The following is a 24,359-nucleotide window of genomic DNA, read 5'->3' on the forward strand; positions in this document are numbered from 1 at the left end:
TGGGAAGGGGAGCGGCGGTGCCGAGGGGCTGCGGTGCGGAGCTGCGGAGCGGGGCGCGATGCCGGAGCGCGACAGTGAGTGGGGCGGGGGGACGCGGGACACTGGGGGGTCTCCGGGACACCCCGGGAGCCTGGGCCTCCGACCCTCGGGCAGGAGGGGCTGCAGCACTTGGAGGAGCGGGGGAGCGGCCCAGTGGGGGGGGCGGTGAAGGCCCACCCTGGGCTTGGGGCACCGGGCTGCGGCGGGGGAGTGGGGAGGCCCCCAGGGAGGCACGGGCTGCACCCCCAGCCCGGTGAGAGGAACAGCCCTGCTGGGGGAAGGGCTACGGTGACAGCATTAGGAGTCGGAGGGAGGGGGCCTCCCGGGATGGGGCTCCGGGGCAGCTCAGGGGGTGAGGAGGTGCTCGGGGGGGACGTGGGGACAAACCGGGGGTGTGTTGGGGGGTTAACCTCTGCGCGGGGGATTGACACGGGGGTACTCTCAGGGAATGGGGCAGTAGGGCGTTTCTGGGGGTGGAGGGGATGCAAGGGCAGTCCCGGGAGGTGGGGGGGGACGGGACAGCCCCGGGGAGGCACAGAGGCCACGTCCCGGGGAGGCACTAGAACACCCACCGGGAGGGCACAGAGTCACTCGGGTTGGGGGGGGCGGCAGGGTCCCGCAGTGGGCACTGACACCAGGACCCCTTCGTCCCATGCACCCTGGTTAGGCCACCCCAGGGTGTCAGTGGGCTGGGCTAAGCGGAGGAGTAGGGTGGTGGGTGAGCACTGCTCCCTTCCCTGTTCCTGAGCAGGGACCGGGCTGGGAGGATTGCGGGGGTTGGAGGGGGGTTGAAGCTGTGCAGGCAGACTCTGAGCGCTCTCTTTCCTCCTGTCCCCCAGATGAACCGTTCTCCAACCCCCTGGCCCCTGATGGCCACGATGTGGACGACTCACACTCCTTCCACCAGTGAGTATGACACTAGGGCGCTGGGGCGGGACTGGACCAGGACTATGGGGCCCGAGGCCTATTCCCCCATCTAGAGGCTGGGAGTGACTGGTGCATTGCAGCCTTTGGGCTCCCTCCACGGGACCCCGTGTCCGGTGTCCGACTCCATCGCATAGGACATGCTGGCAAACCCTCTGCCTCCTCGGAAGGCTGCCGAAGCTCACTGGGGGATGACAGCTTCTGTTTCCTCTCTTCCTTGCAGGTCCAAGCTGACCAATGAAGACTTTAGAAAGCTTCTCATGACCCCGCGGGCTGCGCCAACATCTGCGCCACCATCCAAATCTCGCCACCATGAGTGAGTAGGACTCAGTTTCACAGGACTGTGGGACAAAGCATGTCCGCTTTCCCTCTGGGGCTTCATTCCTGCCTGACTCTCTCCCCCTGCGCTCCGCAGTGGAGTAGCTAAAGGGGTTTTTGCTAATAAGCATGTAGACAGGGCCCGAGGAGCAGACCTTGGCCTTGCTTTGTGCTTGGGTCCATGCAAGCTGTACATGTGTGTGTTAAGTGGAGAAATAGGTGGGTCAGGACTGCTGTAAATAACAGAGTGAGTCTTGCATGGCTGTTAAGACACTTTGTGCAGGAGGCGGATTTAGTTTTTGTTCTGTGAAAATCAGTGCTTTCCCCTCCTCTCCCTGCTGACAGAGTGGAATTAGGGAGAAATGGGACTGTATTGTTCCCACCTTCAAGCATCTCGGTGCCCTGCTGTGTCTGAGGGACTGTTCTGTCTAGCTGCCTGTGTTTGTATGGCTCTGCAGACTGTACGTGTGGTTTCTTGCCCTTTTCCAGGATGCCCCGGGAGTACAATGAAGATGAAGACCCAGCTGCTCGCAGGAGGAAGAAGAAAAGGTAAATGAGGAAAGCAATGCATCAGGACTTGTCTTCGTACATCATGTTCTGAGCTCTTGGGCTACCAAAGAGGACCCTGAGTGGCCCAGATTATATTGGGGCTTTGGAGCCAAGCAGAATGAGAAGAGCTCAGACTGAGTGACTGTCACTGCTTGTGGGAACAGATGTGGGAGGACGGCAGCAGAAAGGGGGTGAAGCTTCACCTCTGGAAGAAGCGGGAGAGGCTCTGCAGGTGTCTGGCAGAGCAGGGCAGCAGTGGGACATCTGCACTGGTGACTGTGTCTTTTGGGGCACATCTGTGCAGCAGGACTGCACTTGACCTCTTCCCTTTGGAAGGGAAGACTGAGCTCCTCTTTAGTTAGGCTCAGTACAGCAGTTTGATCTTGTCTGGTGTCCTCCAGGCATGTTGTGTCCCATGGTGGTTTAGTACGTTTTTGGGGAAGGGGTTAGGAGCAGAACAGGCATGTGTGGGACCTCGGCGGCTGTTACCTGACCGGTGCATCAAAACTGTGAACGTGGCACTCTAACACTGAGCTGTTTTTCCAACCCCAGCTATTACGCAAAGCTGCGCCAGCAGGAGATAGAGCGCGAGAGGGAGTTGGCTGAGAAGTACAGGGATCGAGCCAAGGAGAGGAGAGATGGTGTGAACAAGGACTACGAGGAAACAGAGCTGATCAGCACAACTGCCAACTACAGGGCTGTGGGGCCGACGGCAGAGGCGTACGTGAGCCTGTGGCATGGCCTTGTCTTGCCAGTGTGCTCCAGAGGGGCTGTCTTGTAACTGGCTCCATTTTTGTTGCACAGGGATAAATCCGCTGCGGAGAAGAGGAGACAGTTGATCCAGGAGTCCAAGTTCTTGGGTGGTGACATGGAGCACACTCACTTGGTGAAGGGTCTGGACTTCGCGCTGTTGCAGAAGGTGAGCACAGATATCGCCATGCTGCTCTTCTTCTACCCTGTCCGATCCCACAGGCAGAGAGGGTGGGCAGAGGGTAGTAGTTGCCACTTACGGGTGCTTCAGTCTTGTCAGTGTCGATTTCTGTTTCTGGGAAAGATTTATGAAGGGTTGGGGATGTGGTGGAAGTGGGCTTACTGGTTCTGCTGGGCAGCGGTGGCATGGATTGGTCTGTAATGCATGGGTTTACTCTGCGGCCAGGTACGGGCTGAGATTGCCAGCAAGGAGAAGGAAGAGGAGGAAATGATGGAGAAGCCCCAGAAAGAAACTAAGTGAGTAGCTGAGGATTTGCACTCCTGAGTGCAGCTGCCTCCTGGACAGGAGGATGCAGAGGAGGCATATGCTTAGTATAATACTTCTGTTTCTTTTCTGTTCAGGAAAGATGAAGATCCTGAGAACAAAATTGAATTTAAGACCCGGCTGGGTAAGGCTGTGTGCATGTGGCTGTTCCCCACCTTGCGTAGTGCCGTGAATGTGGGAGAAATCCTGGAGGGTGAATGGAGGAATGAAAACCTTTAGTCATTGGAGGGGGAGAATCTGAGGTGTAGGCATCCTGAATTTGAGGGCTGGAGGAAGTGTGTCTCTTAGGAGGTGATTTTGATGTTTCCGATAAACTAAATATGCTTCACTATGGGCTTGTCCATTGCTCTCTGTCGTGGTTTAACCCCAGCCGGCAACTCAGCACCACACAGCGCTCGCTTACTCCCTCCCACCCAGTGGGATGGGGGAGAGAATCAGGGAAAAAAAAAAAAACCCTCGTGGGTTGAGATAAAGACAGTTTAATAGGACAGAAAGGAATGAAAAATAATAATAATATGACAATAATAATACTAAAAGAATTAGACTATACAAAGCAAGTGATGCACAATGCAATTGCTCATCACTCACCAACCGATGCCCACTTAGTTCCTGAGCAGCAATCCGCCCCTCCCGGCCAACTCCCCCCAGTTTATATACTGGGCATGATGTCATATGGTATGGAATATCCCTTTGGCCAGTTTGGGTCAGCTGTCCTGGCTGTGTCCCCTCCCAGCTTCTTGTGCCCCTCCAGCCTTCTTGCTGGCTGGGCACGAGAAGCTGAAAAATCCTTGACTTAGTATAAACACTACTTAGCAACAACTAAAACCATCAGTGTGTTATCAACATTATTTTCCTACTAAATCCAAAACACTGCACTATACCAGCTACTAGAAAGAAAATTAACTCTATCCTAGCCGAAACCAGGACACTCTTGTAACAGCAGCTCTCCCACATGTTTCCTTCCCCTCCAGGTCGCAACATCTACCGCATTCTGTTCAAGAACAAGGCCTACGAGCGGAATGAGCTGTTCCTGCCGGGGAGGATGGCCTACGTGGTAGATCTGGACGATGAGTATGCCGACACCGATATCCCAACCACGCTGATCCGGAGCAAGGCTGACTGCCCCACCATGGAGGTACCCAGCTAGCATCCGGGTTGCTTGACCGCATTGGTCTGAATTGGCCAGAGCAGGTGTTGTCGGGAGGGGTTCCCTGTCAAGGGAGTCGGACGCTTCCTCGGGGATTTCTCTTTCAGGCACAGACCACGCTGACCACCAATGACATTGTCATCAGCAAACTGACACAGATCCTCTCCTATCTCAGGCAAGGGACCCGCAACAAGAAGCTCAAGAAGAAAGACAAAGGTAGGAGCTGAAGGGAACCAAATAGTAGGACTTAATGCTTGAAGCATATCCCGAGAGAATGAGATGTGTTTTGGTTTGCTGCATTCCCCTGCGCCATGAGGCGGCGGACTTAGAGGACAGCGATTTCCTATAGCTCCCCGAGCACTGCGTCCTGAAGGCAGGCTGTTCTGTGGCCGGACCGCAGGGGACTGGCTGCTGAGAAATTGTAGCTGTGAGGGTGCCTCGTGCTGCTCTGCTCTTCCTGGTTAAGGCCCAGTGCTTCGGGGGAAATGTCCCCTGTTGGGAAGGGACAAAATGGCTTCCTGAGGGGGCTAGGTATGATGTGGTAAGCGAAGGGGAAGTCAGGACATCCTCTAGGCCTGTCGCTCGTGGGGCCTGGAAACCAGATTGGGGACAGGGAAACAGTGCAGGTGGTGGAGTGGATGATGTGCCTCTCACTGCTGTTCTGTCCTTGCAGGGAAGCTGGATGAGAAGAAGCCCCCTGAAGCTGATATGAAGTAAGTGCCTCCCTGCCCACAGGCTGTGGGGTCACAGCTCTGTGCCTTAAGGAATGTCGTCTTGGCCCACCACATTTGGAGAAGGCTGGGTTTAGCGCTGCTGGAGCGAGCTGCCTCTTTGGACCTGTGGTTTGTAGGGCAAGGCTGGAGGCAAGCTCTGGTTTTGATTTCAGACTTCAGGCAGGCAAGGGCTCTCTGTTGTCCTGGACCACAAGAAGCAGGTCCAGGCAGCAGAAGAGAGCAGAAATGCAGCCATGCCTCTGACAGATGTAGAAGCCAGTTCTAGTGGGCATCCTTAGCTCTCGGTGTTCGTGCTGCGTGCTCCTTTATTAGGTTCCAGTTCAAAGGGAGGTGGTTGTGGCCTCTTCTCTTGCAGCACACGTAACTGCAGGCTCTTTTCCGCTTCTAGCATCTTTGAAGACATTGGGGATTATGTGCCCTCCACTGCGAAGATGCCACGGGAGAAGGAGCGGGAGAGGTACCGTGAGAGAGAGCGTGACAGGGACCGGGAGCGTGACAGGGACCGAGAACGTGACAGAGACCGTGAGCGTGAGAGGGACAGGGAGCGTGACCGTGAGCGGGAGGAGGAAAAGAAGAGGCACAGCTACTTTGAGAAGCCCAAGGCTGATGATGAGGTGAGCCTCTGCTCGTGAAGCCTGGACTGTCCTGCCTGATCTCTGTCCTTTGGGGAGCGCAGCTGTGGGGTTGGTGGGGCCACCCTGGTGGCTTTGGGTGTCTCTGGTCGTGCTCCCACATGTGCCAGTGTTCAGCTCTTGCTGAACTCTGTCTCTCCAGGCAGGGGCTGGTGGGTGACTGGGTGCTTGTCCTCTCCTTCAGCAAGTAAGGCAGGACTAGCACAAGCTAGTAGGTCTTACGGTTCAGCTCTGTGTGCTTGCCACAGAGCGTCTTAAAGTGGAGCTGCAAGTCATGCAGCACTGTCACTTGCCTGCCTTCAGCCCTCCCGCGTGACATGGTATCTCTCCCTCTTCTTTGCAGCCCACAGACATCGACAAAGGTGAGTCAGGTGGCGTGGACATTTGAATGAAGCTGGACGTTTGAGTGAGGCCGTACGGGGTTGCAGATTTCAGAACTGCTTGGCTCGCTGGCCTGCGTGAGCTCCCTGTTCTCCCAGAGGCTGCTATGGCAGAGGGAATTGCCTGCCGTGAGGGTTTTGAGGTGAAGAGTCTTGTGCCTACAGGCTGCTGCATGCCAGCCTGTGTTGAGCGTGTGTGCAGATCCTTCCCTGGCAGCAGATCAGCTCAAAAAACCTTACGCTGGCTGTAAGCTGAGGAGGATTCAGGGTCTCCTAGGATCAGCCTGCCCCTGTCTGTGCTCAAACTGGTTTCCTGCTCCTCAGTGTTCTCCTGGCTCCTCCTCTTCTACCTCATACGCAGCCTGTCCTTCCGCCTGTTACCCCGTCCCAATGAATCGGTCGTGCAGAAGGGGGCTCTGCCCAGCCCCACGTGTGTCACGGTGAGCTGTTCTTCCCCCAAAACTCAGCCTGCTGCTCTCTCTACCCCAGGACCCAGCTCAGCCAAGGAGCTCATCAAGTCCATCAACGAGAAGTTTGCTGGAGCCGCTGGCTGGGAAGGAGCAGAGTCATATCCTTTACTGTCTGTGCCAGCCTGGCTCACTGCGGGGCCGGGCTTCCCTTGCAGGCAGGCCTTGCCCGAGCATGGCTGTGTCTTTCCTCACTTGGGAGGGCTCTTTCTCCTGTAGCAGAGAAATGCTGCCCAAACCTTGCTGCTCATACGCCAAATATAAGCTCTGCAGCCTCCAATTTGGTTGTGTTAGGGCAGGAGATGGCTCTTTGGCTGGCTGTGCTCAGCCCTTAGCTCTAAGGCTACGTGATGGTACTTTCCTTGACGGTTGTCACATTGAAGAAGCCAGAAGACAAGAAGCAGCTGGGGGACTTCTTCGGCATGTCGAACAGCTACGCCGAGTGCTACCCTGCTACGTAAGGAAGCGGCAAGAAGCTGCGGGTTGGGAGCAGGGTGTGCCAAGGGGCTGCTGTTCTCTGGCAGCAAGAACTTGAACATCAGCCCCACTGTGTGTTGGGAGGAGCAGGCCTGGCTTTGTCTGGGTTGGCAACCTACTGTTAAAACGCTGAGTCCTTGGTTCTGGCAGACCTGGCCTTTTCTTAGCTGGTCTCTGCTGTAAATGGCTACCTGGAGCCTGCTGCCCCTCAGTCCCAGGGAGAGGCTGAGGTGGTTGGGAGTCTGCCAGGTTCCCTGGTAATTCATGTGCTCGTTGAGCTCTGGCCGCAAAGCAGTTCCTCAGGAGAAGGGGAACAGCTTTCAGCCTGCAGAGTCATCTTGGAAGTGCTTGCAATCTTGGGTGCCCTTGTGGTACAGCTCACCTGCAGGGCTTGCAGTTGGAGGAACTTCTCTCTGGTCCGGGAACTGCATGTGTTCAGTCTGAGGCCACGAGAGATGGCTCCCACCAGCCTGGCTCCGAGGTTCTGATCCATGTCCCGTGGACCTGCTCCGAACCCTTTCCTTGCTTTTCTTTTCTTTACAGAATGGATGATATGGCTGTGGACAGCGATGAAGAGGTGGACTACAGCAAAATGGATCAGGTATGCTGTCATCAGTAGAGGCTGAGAGGATCCCACTGGAGAGAAGCAGGCTTGTGCAGAGGGGTTGAATGCCCTGGAGCTGGGTCTTGAATGTGTTTCGGGATTTGCTGATCTGCTGTGTGCCTGGGTCTGGGCGGGATCTGTTGTCCCAGGGAGCAAACGTGTGACTCTCTGGCACTTGACCAAGAGGTGTTGGGGAGGAGCGCTAGTCCATCTTGACTCCCTCTTCCACAGAATCTCCTGTCTGGGGCTTCTCGGGGAGGGGATCTCAGAGCCAAGGCCAGACTGGGTGCACAAGCCCGTTGAACTGGGGCCGATGGGAGAGTGAGATCTTGCCTGGGTGTGTGGGGATGCGTGAGAAGCCCTGGCCAGCGTCAACTAAGGAACTGCTCTGAGTCGTTCTTTCTCTGCAGGGTAACAAGAAAGGACCTCTAGGCCGCTGGGACTTCGACACCCAGGAGGAGTACAGCGAATACATGAACAACAAAGAGGCTCTGCCCAAGTGAGTGCAGCCCTTGTGAAGGGCTCAGCAAGGATTCTGGGGAGGGGCGGCCATACTGGCCAAACCTGGGTCCTGAGGGAGCTTTAAAGCAAGAAGGGGGTTCCCCGATGAGGGCCTGAGGAGGAGCTGTGGATCCTGGGCTTGGTGGCTTGTCTTTGCTCTTAGTATCACTCTTGAGGACTCCTGCCCAGCCGCTGCTTTCAGGGGCCCAAGCCAGCTCTGGAGTACAGGCTCGTGGCTGGGGCAGATGTGTCCATTCCCCCGGCAGGCTGTGGATCCCATGCGAGCGCTGAGCTCCGTCTCACTCCTTCCCCAGGGCGGCCTTCCAGTATGGGATCAAGATGTCTGAGGGACGCAAAACCCGTCGTTTCAAGGAGACAAATGACAAGGCGGAGCTGGACCGGCAGTGGAAGAAGATCAGTGCGGTGAGTGCCCGGTGCTGGCGTATTGTCTGTTTAGGCCATGAGCTGCCAGTGTAGCCCAGGAGAGCTCCCACGTAGCCCTGCCCTCGCTGTCCTAGTCACGGCTCTTCGGTCCAGCCCGTGTCCTGGCAGGCAGGCACTGTCGGTGTGCGTGTGCAGCAGGGCTGGCTCTCTAAAAGCTGGATTTGCTCCTTGCAGGAGCATCAGCCAAATATTTAGGGCTTCAGGACTGCAGAGGCATCTGGAGCCACATTTGGAGCGGTTGCCCTGGGAGCAGTCCCGATCAGGGGTTTTTTGCTCCAGGCTCTGCAGCAGATGAACGTGTCCAAACCCAGCAGCTCAGAGCCATCCGAAGGGGCTTGGAGGGGACAAGGCATGTTTAGCAGCTCCCTGCTTTCTAATTGGCAGAACTGAGGGTTGTCCTGGCAGGGTGAGCTGGCCATGAGCACCCCAACGGTACGGGATGGGCTAGGGGAAGGTGAGAACAAATGGTCTTTGGTGGCCAAAATGGAGCAAAGGGGGAACAGGTCAAGCTTCTCCAGACTTCAGGCAGCTTGTGGACAACTTTAGTGCAACTCAGCTTGCTCTGGCCTGGCTACAGCTCTCCCCGGGTGTATCTTGCACCCTACAAACCCTCTGCTGTGGTTGTGGGCAGCCAGCTACCCTGAGGGTAACAGGACTTTGTGCTTTCTCTGCAGATCATCGAGAAGAGGAAGAAGTTGGAGGCTGATGGGTTAGTAAAGTTGTCTCTGTCCTTGGCTTGGCCGCAGGGCAGTGCTGGGGCCTGGCTGTCTCCTGCCACCTCACCCAAGGGCTGCAGGGGGCAGAGACCTCCCTGCCGGCTCTCAGCAGTGGGGCTGGAAGGAGCGTGGAGAACATTTGGTCCCCTCAGGGTTCTCCTGCCCTGCTCAGCTCAGCAGGGCCTACAGGGCCTCTCTCCCCTGGGCCATGGGTGGGTGCTGAGCAGACCCCAGGGCCGTGTTGGGGCTCTTCCTTGACCAGACAGTTCTGCCCCATCCAGCTGGGTGCCCTGAGGAGCTGTTGGGGCCCCCCTACTGTTCTGTGGGGTGAAACTGTGGACCTCGGTGCTGAGCTCTGGATGGGAGGGTGAGGGAGCTGTCTGCCCTGCATCCTCACCACCATCCTGCCCCTCTGTCTCTTCCAGGGTTGAGGTGAAACGTCCCAAGTACTGATGCCTCCGTTATCTTCTCCGCCAGCTCCTGGAACCCCAGCCTGCTGGCTGCGGCCTTCCTAGAGCTTGCTGGTGTGCTCTTCTTGCCCCCCACGCCGTCCACTTTCTGCTCTGGGCTGGGCAGCACAGGTGTCCCCCCTGCCAGCCTTGCGCTGTGGGGCTGTGCTGAGGCTCTCCTCTCCAGTGTTTGCTGTATAGTCTGTGATGTGTAAATGTTGTAGCCGTAATAAAACCACATTTAAATTTGTGTGAACGTCTGTTTGGGCAGAGAGAAGGTGCCTGAGGTGGCAGGGGTGCCAGGGCTCCTTCTCCCACCCACCAGCCCCTCTTGGGTCTCATGGGCTGAGCCCTGGCTAAGGATGTTTATTGGGGGAGCCCTTTGGGGTCGGGGGGCAGGCAGCCCCTGTCAAGCCCTGGATAAAATTAGCAAATAAACCTATTTGGGGGAAATAATCCCAGCTGAGCAACCTGTGCCTCAGTGCGTGGGGAAGAAATGGGACCCCTTGTGTGGGGTAGAGCAAGAGGAAGGGCCTGAAGCAGGGGACTCGTACCGCTTCCCCTGCACAAGCTGCTGTCACGGCTGGCAGCGGTGGGGCTGCGCGTGGCACGGGAGCAGCCATTGCCCCCGACCAGCGGCAGGGTGGATGCGATGGGGCCAGCACCAGGCAAAAAGCTCTTCACCGGGGTGCAGGGCCAGCAGGGAGCTGGAATAGCCCCTCTGGGCAAGGATGGGGATGTTGCTGGTGGCCCCTGGCTGGGCTGGGGGCCCTGGGCAGGACATCGGGGTGCCCTGCCAGCCCCAGGCCTTGAAAGGGGCCAAAGTGACACCTGGCCCCTGGCTGCCCCCTCCCCTGGGACGCAGAGGGGGAGGAGGCCGCGGTGTTCCCCGTGGTGCAAATCAGGGAGCCCGGGGGGGTTCCCGCTGCTCCGCAGCCAAAAAGCAGGGAAAAATGAAGCGCCCGGGGCGACTGCTGGCGAAACGGGCCAGAGCCCCCGCGGGACCGAGCCCCCCCCCCCCCCCCTCGCGGGGCGGGACACAACGAGCTTGTCCCACACCGACCTGACGGCGGGGCTACGGCCGGCCCACGCGTGTCGGCGCCGCGCTCCGCGGCGGGGCGGCCCCATGCAAATGAAGGGGCGGTGCTATGCAAACGAGCACAGCGCCTGCGCCCGGCCGCCATGGCGGCACCGGGAGAGGTGAGCACGCGTGGGGACAGCGCGGCCCCGGCCCCGGCGGTCCCGGCCCCGGCCCCACCGCCCCGCTCTCCCCCAGGGGTGCTCGGAGCCAGCGGGGAGGGAGCCGCGGCTGCGGGACACCCCGAGGACATCTGCTTCGAGGCGACGGCCAACGCCATCGCCCTGCACCCGGCCCGGCCCTTGCTGGCGGCGGGGGACGTGGACGGCGACGTCTACCTGTGAGTGGGGTCGTGGGGGGCTCGGCCGGGGCGTTGGGGGGGGGTCCCGGGTATAGGAACCGCTGAGCACCGGCCGTCGGGGCTCCCCGTCCTCCCGCGGGCCCCGTCGAGCCCGACCCGGTGCTGGCAGGTACTCATACTCCTGTACCGAGGGGGAGAACCGGCAGCTCTGGTCTTCGGGGCATCACCTCAAGTCGTGCCGGGACGTGGCCTTCTCCCAGGATGGGCAGAGTGAGTGCGGGGGACATGGGGTGGCACCGGGGTGCGGCAGGGGGTGCCAGGGCTGGGGGCGCTGACACAGCCTTGCAGAGCTTTTCACCGTGTCCAAGGATAAGTCCATCCATGTCCTGACGGTGGAGGAGGGACGGCTGGAAACGCGCTTCCCCAAGGCCCACGGGTAGGTCTGCGCGGGCGGCTCGTCCCGGGCAGCGACTGCTGGATCAGCATCCCCTTCCCTCCCCTGCCGGGGCCACGCAGCCCTGGGCTGGGCAGGCAGAGGCCGGAGCATCGTCCTCGATGCTCTGGGAGGCGTTCACCCGTGGCGTGAGCCATGACTGCGCTGGCGTGGGGCTGGGGTCTCTGCAGCTCGGCCCTCAACTGCGTGCTGCCCATCGATAACCACGTCTTTGCCACGGGCGATGACGGCGGGGCGCTGAAGGTGTGGGACCTGCGCAAGGGGGATGCCATCTTGGAGGCCCGTCAGCAGGAGGAGTACATCAGCGCGATGGCCGTGGACGGTAATGGGAAGATCCTGCTGACTGCCAGGTACCGGGGGCTCTGTGGCACCGGGGTCGGGCTCCCCTGTGCCCATGCAGGGCCTTCCCTTAGGGCTGGGGGAAGCGCCCTGCGCCGTGTCCCATGCTCACGACATGCCCCTTCCATCTCCCGCAGCGGTGATGGCACCCTGGGCGTCTTCAATGTGAAGAGGCGGCGCTTTGAGCTGCTCTCGGAGCCACAGAATGGGGACCTGACGTCTGTCGTGCTGCTGAAGGTTGGCACCGGGGCCCTGCCACAGAGCAGAATCCTGCGGATCCCTCTCCACGCCCCGGGTCTCTTGTTCTGCCTCTGCCTTACTGTCCTCCATCTTGCCTAGAGGGGGAAGAAAGTGGCGTGTGGCTCCAGCGAAGGCACCATCTACCTCTTCAACTGGGACGGCTTCGGGGCTGCCAGCGACCGCTTCGCGCTGAGGGCCGAGTCCGTTGACTGCATGGTCCCCATCACGGACAGCATCGTGTGCGTGGGGTCCCTGGACGGAGTCATCAGGTGAGGGGGAGGGGATGGGGTGGGGAGGGTGTGGGACAAGATCGGCCTTGGTTAGGAACAAGGGCAGGGCGGGCACGCCAAGCCTGTGCTGGTGCGGGCAGGTGGGCTCGTGGGGGACCAGGGCGCTGCCTCCCTGCGAGGTCCTCACTGGGGTGTCCTACCCCCATCGCCAGGGCGGTGAACATCCTGCCGAACCGGGTGCTGGGCTGCGTTGGGCAGCACCTGGGGGAGCCCATCGAGCAGCTGGCGGTGGCCCCGGGCGGGCAGCTCCTGGCCAGCTGCGCCCACGACCAGAAGGTGAAGTTCTGGGACGTCTCCGCCCTGGGGGGGCTGGTGGTGGACGACTACCGAAAGAAGAAGAAGAAGGGGGGGCCGCTGCGGGCCCTCAGCAGCAAGGCGACGGGCAGCGGGGAGGACTTCTTCGCCGATCTGCGGGACGAGGCCGAGCCGGAGGCGGCGGCGGGGAGCGACAGCGACGGCAGCGACTGAGAGGCCGGGGCCGGGCAGGGCCTCGGCCGAGGCGCGCCGCCAGCAGCGCTGCCTCCCCTCAGCACGGGGGCGGAGCTCTGAGCGGCCGCGCCCCCTGGGTGGGCACACCCAGGGGGCGCGGCTCTGAACGGCCACGCCTCGGGGGCGGGGTCAGACCCGCATGGGCGGGCGCTGCTGCTACCGTCGGCAGGCCGGGAGCCGGCGTTCTGATTGGCTGCTAGGACTGGCACTCGGGCTGGGTTGCAGGCGAGTTCTTAAAGGGACAGAGGGTGTCGGGGGGAGGCGGGGTGGGTGGGTGGGTGGGTGCGTTGGCCTGGGAGGGGGTTACTCCGCGGTGGGCAGCGCTTATGGGGCGTCGGAGGCCCAGGAGGAAGGAGCCCGGGGGTGGCCCCGGGCTGGGGGGGAGGTTGGGGACGGTGTGGCTGAGGGTCCCGGGGGAGGGGGGGTGTCTCGGTGTCTCTGACATAGGAGGGACCTGGAGGGGGGGGGGGGGCGGTATGTGGGGGGTCCTTGGTGGGGAGGACTTGGCTGGGGGTCCCTGGCGAGAGTGACTGGGGGGAGGGGGGGGGTTGTGACTGAGGGTCTCTGGTATGTGGGGGTCCAGGGATGGGGGGACGTGGCTGAGGGGCCCTGGTGGAGGGGTTTGGGGCAGGGGTGGTCATGACTGAGGATCCCTGGTGGATGGCGGGGGTGGCTCTGAGATATGAGGGGGACATGGCTGGGGGTCCCTGGTGGGGATGCAGCCTGGGGGGGGAGGGGTGGCTAAGGCTGGGGTTTGATGGTGTATTTGGGGGTCCTGGGATATGGGGGGGGGGCAAGGTAAGGCATTGCTCAGGGAGGGGGGGAGTGACATGGGGTCCTGGGGTGCCTGGCCTGGGCAAACGGGTCCATCCCTTCCCTGAGGGCCTGCCTGCCCCTCCCCCCGTGCCTGCACCGCTGTCCAAGCAGGTGTGTCAATTAGCCTTTGTTAATTATTTTAGAGATCAGCTCTATTACAAATAAACCCAGTGCCTTTCAGTTCTTAGCGCCTTGTGCCGATGGTTTGGCTCACCCCAACTTCCCTGGCACCCCTGGGCACGTCTGGGACCTGCCTTGCAGGGTGCTGGGGACTGGGGGTGGGGGGACGGGGGGTGGCTTCCAAGGAACGGTGCTGGCTAGCAACAGCTTTCAGTGCTGGCACCTTCCATGTGGGAGCAGTCGCTGGACGTTTTCCGTTTCGGAGCTGAGCTCTACCTAGACGGCGAAAGAGAGAGAGCGTAACATTAGGTGTGTAGGCAAGTGCAGGGCCCCATGGTTGGCGTGGCTCTGAAAGCGCAGGCTAGGGATGGTTAGATCAAGCAGCAGTTTTCAGTGCTAGCAGCTTCCATGTGGGAGCAGTGGCTGGATGTTTTCAATTTGGGAGCTGAGCTCTGTGAGAGTGAGAGATAGTGACCGTTGGGTTAGGTGGTTAGAAAAGCGCAGAGCACCAGTGGTGTTGGTGCTGTGAAAGCGCTTCCAAGGAAGGGTGCTGGCTAGCAACAGCTTTCAGTGCTGGCAGCTTCCATGTGGGAGCAGTCGCTGGACGTTTTCAGTTTGGGAGCTGAGCTCTACCTAGATGGCGAGAGAGAGCGAGCATAACATTAGGTGGGTAGGCAAGCGCAGAGCCCCACGGTTGGTGTGGCTCTGAAAGGGTAGCCAAGGGATGGTGAGATCAAGCAGCAGCATTCAGTGCTGGCACTTTCCATGTGTGAGGAATTGCTGGACGTTTTCACTTTCAGAGCTGAGCTCTTCGAGACTGACAGATAGTGACCGTGACGTTAGGTGGGTAGAGAAGCGCAGAGCCCCAGTGTTGTTGGGGCTGTGAAAGGTGGGGAGAGCACCCTGTGCCTGGGTGTCATGACATAACTGGCGTCAGGAGGGAGCCAGGGGTTTTTTCCCCCTGCTCTGAGTGGCCGGGGATGCCCGGCTTGGCCGTGGGCAGAGCAGCAGGCACTGGCTGGTCCCTGCTGGGCAGGGTGGCTGGTGGCCTGGGGGAGGCTGCAGGCAGCATGGACCGGGGCAGGGGACCCGCACCACCTTCCCCTGCCATGGGGGAGCCTGCGGGCTGGGTGACATCTGCACCCGCGGAGTGGCCCTGGCCAGGCACAGCGCTTTGCCCACAGCCCCTCAGCCATGGCACGCCACCTTTGAGCTGTGCCCTGGGCCAGGGAGCCAGATGTGCCCAGCGGTTGGGCATCTCCAGGTAAGCAAGGATCTGGGTGCAGCAAGGGGGTCACCGCCAGCACCCAGCTCTCCTGCCCAGGGGCCAGACCCTGCCCTCTCCCCTGCCCTCGCAGCTCAGCCCGGGGTGGCATCGACCTTCTCAACCCAGCAAGGGCTAGGTGGTTGACCCATGTGGAGAAGAGCAGAGTGCTGGTGCGAGCAGTGAGAGCATCCAGCGGCTCTTCAATGCCAACACCGAGTCCAACCTGTCCCGGTGCAAGGCAGGGACCCAGGGAGACCACGGGTTAGGGGGTGGCAGAGGGTGGCCCATGTATCTCACTGGTGGCCAACAGGCAGCACGGACCAGGAGAAAGGGGCATGCGGGGCTGCAGCGTTCCCACGCCATCTTGTGCCCCCCACATCCTGTCAAGGTCCTGTCCGAAGGCACGGCCACCTCTGACCTGAAGACCCTTGACTGGGTCCTCCTTGGTGGCAATAAGACACCTGAGGGGCAAAAGCCCACTGAAACCTTCAGCATCACCTACGTGCACTGGGTGCCCAAAACCCAACGCGTGGTCCTCGGGGCTCTCCAAGCTGGTATGTGCTCCCGTCCCCCGGCTGGCACAGGAGATGCAGTTGAGGGTCCCACACACTGCCCGCGCCCAGGCTGCCATCACGTTCCTGGCTCAGAGGATCAGTAGCACCAACTCCATCAGTGTTCTGGGTGAGATGACGAGGGCCAACGTGGAGGAAGTGGCCCATGCCATCGACACAGATCAGCGCATCACCAACTGCTTCCTCAAAGGCAGCGTGGGTGGGTCTTGCACCCTCTGTCCCTGTGGGTGTCCCCTCCGGGGCCTGTGTGCTGCGCTCAGGCTGTCCCTGCTGCTTTGTCCCAGGAATCACAGGGTTGGTCCTTGGGTCCGCACCAGCATCCAGGCTGGGACACCATCTAGCCTGGTGGGACAGATCTACCTGGCAACTGGCTTGTCCCCTATCATCATCCCTGGTGGCCCCGGGGTTGTTCCAGCTTGTCACCGGCCTCTGGATGCTGGGGGTGGAGGGGGGGCTTGCAGTGTCACTGTTCCTAAGGGAACTTGTGGTGTCCCCAGCTGGCACTGTCTGGCCGTGGTGCTCTGCCAGGGCAGGTTTTGAGGGGCAGCTGTCTCCAGAAAGATGTCCTCAACCTGGTCTGCCTCTGAGGCTCTCAGCCCACTGGAGGTGGCTCAGCACTGGCAGCTCAGCTCCTGGCCTGACCTGCTGCCACCCCTCCTGCCAGGTCCTCAAGCTCAACAAGTGCCGGTGCCGCCGCTTCACTGCCCGCATCATTGCCTGCCTCTTCAACACCATCACAGCCAAGAAGATCATGCTGTTGGGCTTTGCCTTCCAAATGGACGTGGGGAAACACAAGGTATGGCTGGGCAGGATTGGGGAGGAACATTCAAGCTGGCCATTCCCTTGCCTGCAGTCATTCTTTGGTCACATATGTGATGAGCGGCCTGATCTCTGCAGCTCCACCTCAGAGCAGCAGCAGGAGGAGGATTTCCAGGCTGGGCTGCAGTGCAGCTTTCCCTCTTAGCCCTGGGAGTCATCCAGCATCCCCATCAGCACGTGCCGGATGGATGAGGGTGCCCACCTGCACTCTTAGGGCCTGTGTTGGGTTTGTGAGTGGGGCAGGGGCTACAGGGGTGGCTCCTGTGAGAAGCTGCTAGAAGCTTCCCTGGCTCCAGCCTGGACCCACCTCTGGCCAAGGCCGAGCCCATCAGCAACAGTGGTTGCGCCTCTGTGATAGCATATTTAAGAAGGGGAAAAAAAACTCCTGGGGGTGTGAGAGCAAGATGGAGGACGAAGAAGAAGAGGAGGAGGAGGAGGAAGAGGAGGAGGAGGAGCAGCAGCAGCAGCAGCGGCTACAGTAAAGAGAGCAGGAGAGGAAGAAGAAGATGGCAGAAGAAGAGGAGCTCCAGTGAGGAGTGGGATGTGAGAGAAACAACTATGCAGACCCTGAGGTCAGTGAAGAAGGAGAGGGAGGAGGTGCAGGGGAGCAGAGATTCCCCTGCAGCCCGTGGTGAGAGGGCAGGCTGTCCCCCTGCAGCCCATGGAGGTTAATGGTGGAGCAGAGATTCCCCTGCAGCCCGTGGAGGACCCCACAGTGGAGGAGGTGGCTGGGCCCAGAAAAGGCCGTGACTGTGGGAGAGCCCACGCTGGAGCAGTTTGTGGAGGACTGCAGTGCGTGGAAAGGACTTGAGTTGGAGAAACTCATGGAGGGCTGACCCCCGTGAGAGGGACCCCATGCTGGAGCAAGGGAGGGGTGTGAGGAGTCGTCCCCCTGAGGAGGAAGGAGCCGCAGAGAAAATGTGGGAAGAACTGACTGCAACCCCCATTCCTGCCTCCCTGTGCCGCTGCGGGGGGAGGAGGTAGAGAAAATGGGGAGCAAAGCTGAGCCTGGGAAGAAGGGAGGGATGGGGGGAAGGTGTGTTTCTAAGATATGGTTCTATGTCTCATCATCCTACTCTGATTTGGTTGTTAACAAATTAAATTGGTTTATTTTTCCCCAAAATGGAGTCTGTTTTGCCTGGGACCATAAGTGGTGAGTGATCCCTCCCTGTCCGTGTCTTGACCCACGAGCTTTTCTGCTGTGTTTTCTCCTCCCCATCCTGCCGGGGGGAGGAGTGAGCGTGGTGCTTTGTTGCCGGCTGGGGTTAAACCACGACAGGCCTCAGGGTGAAGAATGAGCAGATCATGCAGGCCATGTCCCACTCCATCACCTCAGCTGAGCGGTAGGGCCAGTGTACACCTGGGGTGGCCAGGACCACAAGCCACTGGTACTCCCCAGCATCAAGGCTTGGAGCAGGTCCCCGGTGCCATCCGAGGCCTGGCAGTTGTGTCCCTGGGAGCAGCACCCTGCTGTGGCTGTGCCGGTTTCCCTCTTGCCTTGTCTCCATTGCCCACCTGTGCCGTACCTGGAAGGACAGGTTGGACTTGGTGTTGGCACTGAAGATCTGCTGGATGCTATCTTTCTGAGCCCTTGCTCAGCCTGGTCTGCATTGCCTCAGACCCCTACAAAACCTGTGGCAACACCCATGCCATCATCTTCTGCGCTGGTACATCTTCTGCACATCAACATCTTCAAGGTAAGATGCTCCAGCCTTGGCCATGGTAGCAGGAAGGACTTGGTGCCCGTGGGGCTAGTCCTTTCAGATGTCAGCTCTGCCCGTTCCGCTCCCCTGCGGGGCTGCTTGTTCCTCACCCTTGGGCTCTGATCAGCCCCGTGGAGTCTCTACCTCCACAACTACCTCCACCCAGGTGGCCACTGGGATTTCCCATCAGCAGAGCCCCTTGGCCTCTGCAGTCCAGGGCTGCTCTCGGCCCAAGCTCCCACCCTTGGCAGTTCCCCTCAGGTGTTCTTCCAGGAGCTGGACTATGAACGAATCTGCTGGACCATACTGGTGCCCCTAGGCTCTTGGTGGCTTGTGCTCCAGGTGGAGACCATCGGCAAGAGGATCAGGCAGCACTGCCTCTTCACCACCACCAGCACCATCGCCCAGCTGGACATCCAGGCTCCTCCCGTGAAGAAGATGAAGCAATGATGCTTCTATAGATACCTCTTAAGATAGCTGTGAAGATGTGGTGTATCCGTATGCAGTGGGTGCTGCTGACGGTGGACACAGATAGGTGGGCTTCCAGGGAGGGGGATTCCCTATCTCCAGGGCGCTCACCAAGGCCAGGCTTGTGCCTCTCATTCCAGACTGTCCTAATAAAAAGACTTGGCTGCTTTGGGAGCTGGGGTGACCCTTCTTCCAGCCCTGCTCCTGGGCAATCACGGACTCCCAAGTGGTCCTGAGCCACACCAAGGCTGGGACACGTCCCCAGGGCAGGCATAGCCCCTGAGGCCTTTGGGGTGCCTCAAATGGCACTGGTAGACCTCTGGGGGGCACAGAATGGCCCATGGAGGTCCCAGAGGAGGGTGTCACAAGAAAAGGCACATTGAAGCCCCTGCCATGCAACGAGACACACTCTGCAGACACCAAAATTCACTCGGAGGCTCTTGCAGGTGCACAGACAGAGACAGTGAGGATCCTGGTGTACATCAGAAGGGACAGACAGATCTCCAGGGAGTACAAAAAGGCACCTGCCGGTACCTGAGGGTGCACCAAAAGGCTCTTGGAGGATTCCCCCCTGGGGATCTCCAAAAGGAGTAAGGATGGCACTTGCGTGCTGCCAAAGGGACTTGGTGTGTCCACACGAGTTAGGGAAGGTACTGGTAGAGGTCTGGGAAGCAGAGATAGGAGCGCAGGGCCATTTGAGGTGCACCAAATGGACTTGGAGCCCCATGGGAGGCCTCCAAAGCTCTGGGAGGCCTTTGGGGCACTACAAAAGGCACTGGCTCATCAGTGTTGAGCACAGAGTGGCTGTTGGAGGACACCTGAAGGCACTTCAGAGTCCCCTGGTGCTGCACTGCAAGGCACCTGGAGGCACCTGGGCGGCGCAGAAGGGCACACGGAGTCCCCTTAGGTGCACCAGAAGGCACTCGGGACCATAGTGAGCACAGAAACGCCGTTGGAGACCACCGGAGGCTAACAGCAAGACACCTTGGTCCTTTGCACAGGAGAAGGGACTAGCAGAGCTCTGTATTCAGAGGCACCCAGGTATGCCCTGAAATGCACTTGGAAGCCCCCAGTGCTCATCAGAAGCTGAAAGGCACTTGGAGGCCCCAGAGAAGAGCATAAAGGTGCTACGATGTCCCAGAGGTGCAACCAAAGGCACTCAAAGACCACTGGCGGCTCATCAAGAGGTGCTTGGAGGAGCCTGGCGCATACCAAAAGGCAGTCAGAAAGACGCCGGTGAGAAGCTGGGGACACAAAGCTCTGGGTGCCAGGGACTGCTGCTTCTCACAGGAGCCAACGCTGCTTTCAGGAGCCCAGCAGGCTGTGGCTCCGGAGCTTGGAGGCTACAGGACGGATCCAAGTCCCACCTGATCCCTTCTCCTGCCGCTGGAGAAGACAGGCTTCCTGGTGTGGGGGGAGCACCGAGATGGCACTGGACAGGCAGGGAGCTGAGGATGCAGGAGCAAAAGACATGACACAGCTGGTGCTTTCCAGGCTACTTTAATACCAAGTGAACAGCATGCAGCCGGACCTCCTGGTCCTGAGGCATCATTCATAGACAGCCGGTAACCCCACGGCTACTTCCCCACAGCGCAAATGGCCCTGCACCTCCCAGAGCCCACAGACACTCTCCTCGTTAAAAAGCAACTCCATCAGCCCATGGAACATCCCTCGTTCACCAGGACAGTCCCCATGTGTGGCCCTGTCCTCACCTGAAGCTGTTCCTCTGGAACAAGGCATGCCAGCTGAGAATAGACGGTCCCCTGGTGAGCCCAGGCAGCCCCCAATGTCCCCTCTGCCTCCGCAGCCGACGCTGGCAGTCTCTCCAAGCAGCTGCTGCTTCTCCCAAGACCTGCACCGGGCCCCCCACCACAGCAGAGCAACACAAACCAACTTAAAAGAAGCCAAACTGGGCAGGTAAACCTACCTCCCCCAAAAACAGAACCATCCCCAAGAGCCGGCTGGGGACAGGGCAGCTGTCATTGACCAGGCCAGCAGCCCTATCCTCCAGAGCCAGCTCTCAAAACAAACCGGAATAAACTCAAGGCAAAGCTGGAACAGGACCAGGTCCCCAGCAGGGCTCGCACACCGCTCCTGCGGCCGGCGGCACCGAGGCTGGCGGCTCAGGTTCAACTCATGGTTCGGGCAGAACGGCTGCCTACATCAGCTGGCATCCTGCAGCGGAGAGGAAAGTGTCAGGCTCTGTGCAGTACTGCGGGGAGCAGCACCCCAAACCCCTCTCCCCTTGCGTCCTCTGCTTCCAACCAGGAATCCCACCCGGAGCTCAGCGCCACTGGGGTCACATCTGGCAGGGGGGTGACAATGTTTCAGTCCTGCCTGCCAGGCTGGGTCCCCCCACACACTAGAAGCACCACAGCTCCATGCTGGCAGGAGATGCTCCAAGACTCTGGGAAAGGCAGGGGTTTTGCACCGACGCCGTGTGAAGACTCACCTAGCATCCGGAGAACCTGCAGCGCCACTGCAACCTTCGCCTCCTCATGCCCGCTCCTGCCTGGCCCATCCTGCCGGACCCACGTGAACCCACTGAAGGGCACGGGGCACCCTGGGATCACCACCCGGCACCAGAACTGCAGCCACCCGTTGGGGTTTGCCTGGACACACTTGGTGAGGAACAGCGGGGTCCCCAGGTACTGCCTCCGGCACAGGGTGTTCAGGCGGTCCAGCGCGTTGCGCAGCACCGGAGACAGCGGTGCCTGCTTGGGGATCCCCAGGCACTTGCCCCCTTCCACCCGGCTGGATGATGGCTTCTCCTCGCACGACTGCAGTTTCTGCTTCAGATCGGGGTTCAGCCAGTCCACCCTCATCTCCACCCCACCGAGCCTCATGTTCCCTAGGAGAGACCAGCAGCAGCTGGCAGGAGATGCCCACACACCAGTCCTCCAGTATCACCCCATCCCACCCTGTCCCCCAGCATCTGGCACACTGACCCCCATGGGTGGTTTGGCACTGACCCACAAGTGTACGAACTGCACAAGATCCTTTCCCCTGCCTCCACGAGCCCTCACGCAGCTGCAGGGCAGTTGCTTCTCCATCTCCTTTTGCTACCAAGGTGGGCTTAGGGCTGCAAAGCTCAGGGGATTTTAGGGGCAGCGTGCCTTTAGGGACAGGTGCAAAGACGTCAAAGCCAAATGCTTCTCAGCTGGAGCAGAAACGGGTCCAAATCAGGACTTTGGAAGTTCCAGTTGGATGTCTGGGAAACATCTCCCATTGGAGGGCAGTGCAATCACGGGATGGGGCACTGAGGGGTAGGGCATCTCCATCAGGAGGTTTAATAACTTGGTCAAAGCTCTGGATGCCCTGGACTGGTACTGGTGATGCTCCTGCTCTGAGCAGGCAGCTGCCTGAAGACCTCCAGCAGCCCCTTTACCCCCCCACCACTAGGTCAGCACAAGGATTGCTGAGGATCAGCCCCACTGAGGACAGCTAGCCTCCCACGGGACAGGGAGAGAACAAGGGATGTCTCAAGGCAGAAGTCACCTCACAGCTGAGTCTGGAGGTGGAATCAGTCCTTACAGATGCCAGGAAGACCAGCCCAAGCAGCATCCCACAGCACCCTGGCCTCCCACTTACCTTCCATCAGGGTTTTCTTGGCCATGGCAGCAGCCTGGTGTGAGCTGTATTTCAGCACAGCGAGCTGGGCCTGTTTCTGGCAGGGGCTGGCATACAGGGTGACACTGAGGAACCCCTCCGTGACCCGCCGCAGCACGGCCTCCAGCTCCCGCTGGCTCACCGAGGTGGCCAGGCCATCCACGCTCAGCTCGCACTTTTCCGTGCTCTTGCACACCACGATGGCGCAGCCCTCCCGCACCTCGAAGTTGTTGAAGGCAGCGATGGCCTCCTTCGCGCTGCGCCGGTTGCTGTACTTGGCGTAGGCAAAGCCCCGGTTGAGCCCACTGAAGGTCATCATGAGGCGAAACTCGTAGAGCTTTCCCACGCTCTGGAAGAGCGGGATCAACACGTTCTCGTACATGTCCTGCGGCAGCTTCCCAATGAACACCTCCGTGCCGGCCGGTGGGGGGTTTCCCACCCAGCCTGCAGGCACATAGCGACATGGTGCATGTGGGTGAGACCCACCTCGCCTCCATGCCCACTGGGCACCCTACGTGCCACGCTCCCAGGGCACCACGGCACTGAGATGCTCTTCTCACATACCTGGGGGGGGCCACCGTATCGCCTCTGCCCGTTGATCTGCACCAGGTCGATGCCGGTTTCTTTTGCCCAGACAAGCAGGGCCATCTTATTGGCCTGGTTGATACTGTTGGTCCATGTCTGAGGAGGGAGATGACATTGGCGCTTGTCTGAGTGAAGAGTTTCCAACCTCCCAACCAACAGAGGAGGTTTTCTACCATTCTCTCCTACCATCCAAAGTGCCTACCCTGCCCACTGTCCAGGCCTGCTCCACATGACTAAGTCCTGCAACTTTGGTAGAGCACAAGGACACCAACAGTTCCCCTGTGGATGCCTACAAGGGCTTTGAAAGCCAAGACACAGGCAGCAGCCGGTTGGCGCTGCAAGAGAGGGCTGGAGCACAGAGCCAAGGTGACCCATCACATCATGAGATCCCAGGCAGGCTGGGACCCCAAGACAGCCAATCCTCTTCTACCAGCATCTCCTCAGGCTTCTGAGGACGTCAAGGAGGATCCAGGGACACTATCCATGTGGCAATATCATCAGGTTTTAGCTCATTAAGTAGTGCAAAATCTCTGAAACTGTAGGCTGAGCGGGACTAACCCTACCTCAGGCTAAAATATAGTTTGGCTGCACCTTCACCTCGTGCATCCCCAGGTGCATCCCCAGGTGGTAGCACCTTTCTACCTCTAAGCGGTCGCATCTCTCCTGACGACCATAAAACACCTTTGGATGAAGGTGGGGACCCAACACAGGGGAAATCTCAGCTGAGAGGGCGCAGAAAGACCAGCCACGCACACCACAAAGCCTCCTGCCATGGCTCTGCAGCTCCCAGGGCTGGGTAGACAGGGCCGGTACGGGGGTGGGTGCGGGGCGGGGAGGTGCCAGGGCTCTTGGGGCAGGCAGGACCCGGCTCTTCCCCAGCAGAGCCAGCTAGGCCCGCAGCCCTCGCCGATTAGGTGCTAACGGCGCTCATCATCACCCCCACCGTCTCCACGGGGCACCGGGGCCGCCAGCCCCAGCTCACCGCGGGGGGAAGGGGTGGGATGGAGGCGGTTCCGGTCCGGGGATGGGACGGGGCTCGGGACCGGCGCTGCCCGCCGGTGCGCTCCGCGACGGGGCAACGCACCGAGACGGGTCTCGGGGGCTCCGGTCCCGCCCGACGGCCCCGAGGGCTCCCCAAAGAGACACCCCCCCCCGCCCCGGGAAGGGACGCACCGAGGTGAGCCGTGCCCCGCACCGGGGCTCCCCCCCCCGCCACCGGCAGCACCGTGCCCCTCGGGCCGCCCCCCGACAGCGCCCACCTCCGCCTCCATCGCGGCTGCCGCCGCCACCGCTGCTCCTCCCGCTCCTCTTCGCCGCCCGGGCCGGGCTCTGGAAGGTTCCAGCGCCGCCGCTCCGCCCATCGCGCCGCCGCTGCTCCGCCCCGGGCGGGGCAGGGGGGACCCGACAGCAACGCCCGCCCCGCCGCCGGGGAGCAGGGACCGACATCCCACCCTCCCCCCCCAGCCCTCCGCTCCCGCGGCGTTTCCACGCGAGGGAACCGTGGGGCATGGATTTAAAAAACTACCCGGTCCGGGGCACGAAGCTGGGCGAGATGCGTGGGTGAGCAGCGAGG

General features: G+C 60.3%; 3 protein-coding genes and 1 pseudogene across 3 annotated transcripts; 3 read left to right on the plus strand and 1 right to left on the minus strand.

Annotated features, from left to right (window-relative positions):
- The first annotated feature begins 21 nt into the window (after window positions 1–21).
- Window positions 22–9,886, plus strand: IK (IK cytokine). The gene is made up of 20 exons (XM_050905342.1): window positions 22–74; window positions 879–945; window positions 1,187–1,279; window positions 1,771–1,830; window positions 2,383–2,550; window positions 2,635–2,749; window positions 2,987–3,057; window positions 3,163–3,209; window positions 4,057–4,220; window positions 4,340–4,448; window positions 4,906–4,945; window positions 5,355–5,580; window positions 5,942–5,960; window positions 6,468–6,546; window positions 6,822–6,902; window positions 7,466–7,523; window positions 7,937–8,025; window positions 8,342–8,450; window positions 9,146–9,180; window positions 9,613–9,886. Exons 1-20 carry the CDS (start codon window positions 59–61, stop codon window positions 9,638–9,640), a joined length of 1,674 nt encoding a protein of 557 aa, XP_050761299.1. The 5' UTR covers window positions 22–58; the 3' UTR covers window positions 9,641–9,886.
- Window positions 9,887–10,818: 932 nt separating this feature from the next.
- Window positions 10,819–12,806, plus strand: WDR55 (WD repeat domain 55). Its single transcript, XM_050905594.1, is given in 9 exon segments — window positions 10,819–10,836; window positions 10,913–10,958; window positions 10,961–11,054; window positions 11,185–11,285; window positions 11,364–11,451; window positions 11,640–11,819; window positions 11,946–12,045; window positions 12,148–12,317; window positions 12,491–12,806. Coding segments are annotated over 9 exon segments (1,113 nt in total).
- A 1,594-nt stretch (window positions 12,807–14,400) lies between these two features.
- On the plus strand, window positions 14,401–18,574 carry LOC127022145 (UDP-glucose 6-dehydrogenase-like; annotated as a pseudogene).
- A 1,502-nt stretch (window positions 18,575–20,076) lies between these two features.
- On the minus strand, window positions 20,077–24,061 carry DND1 (DND microRNA-mediated repression inhibitor 1). The gene is made up of 5 exons (XM_050905447.1): window positions 24,046–24,061; window positions 22,768–22,882; window positions 22,184–22,648; window positions 21,045–21,443; window positions 20,077–20,767 (listed from the first exon to the last, which is right to left on the minus strand). Exons 1-5 carry the CDS (start codon window positions 24,055–24,057, stop codon window positions 20,751–20,753), a joined length of 1,008 nt encoding a protein of 335 aa, XP_050761404.1. The 5' UTR covers window positions 24,058–24,061; the 3' UTR covers window positions 20,077–20,750.
- Between the last annotated feature and the right edge of the window lie 298 nt (window positions 24,062–24,359).

The sequence above is a fragment of the Gymnogyps californianus genome, chromosome 14 (genome assembly GCF_018139145.2).
Source record: "Gymnogyps californianus isolate 813 chromosome 14, ASM1813914v2, whole genome shotgun sequence".
In the NCBI taxonomy this organism is placed as follows: domain Eukaryota; kingdom Metazoa; phylum Chordata; class Aves; order Accipitriformes; family Cathartidae; genus Gymnogyps; species Gymnogyps californianus.

Excerpts from the sequence above, each read along its gene's own strand:
- IK (XM_050905342.1), top strand. Across the intron at positions 1,831-2,382 it reads CGCAGGAGGAAGAAGAAAAG|CTATTACGCAAAGCTGCGCC; the intron begins GTAAATGAGGAA and ends TTCCAACCCCAG. Across the intron at positions 6,903-7,465 it reads GCCGAGTGCTACCCTGCTAC|AATGGATGATATGGCTGTGG; the intron begins GTAAGGAAGCGG and ends TTTTCTTTACAG.
- DND1 (XM_050905447.1), bottom strand. Across the intron at positions 22,649-22,767 it reads GCGATACGGTGGCCCCCCCC|CAGGCTGGGTGGGAAACCCC; the intron begins AGGTATGTGAGA and ends GCTATGTGCCTG. Across the intron at positions 21,444-22,183 it reads CAAGAAAACCCTGATGGAAG|GGAACATGAGGCTCGGTGGG; the intron begins GTAAGTGGGAGG and ends GGTCTCTCCTAG.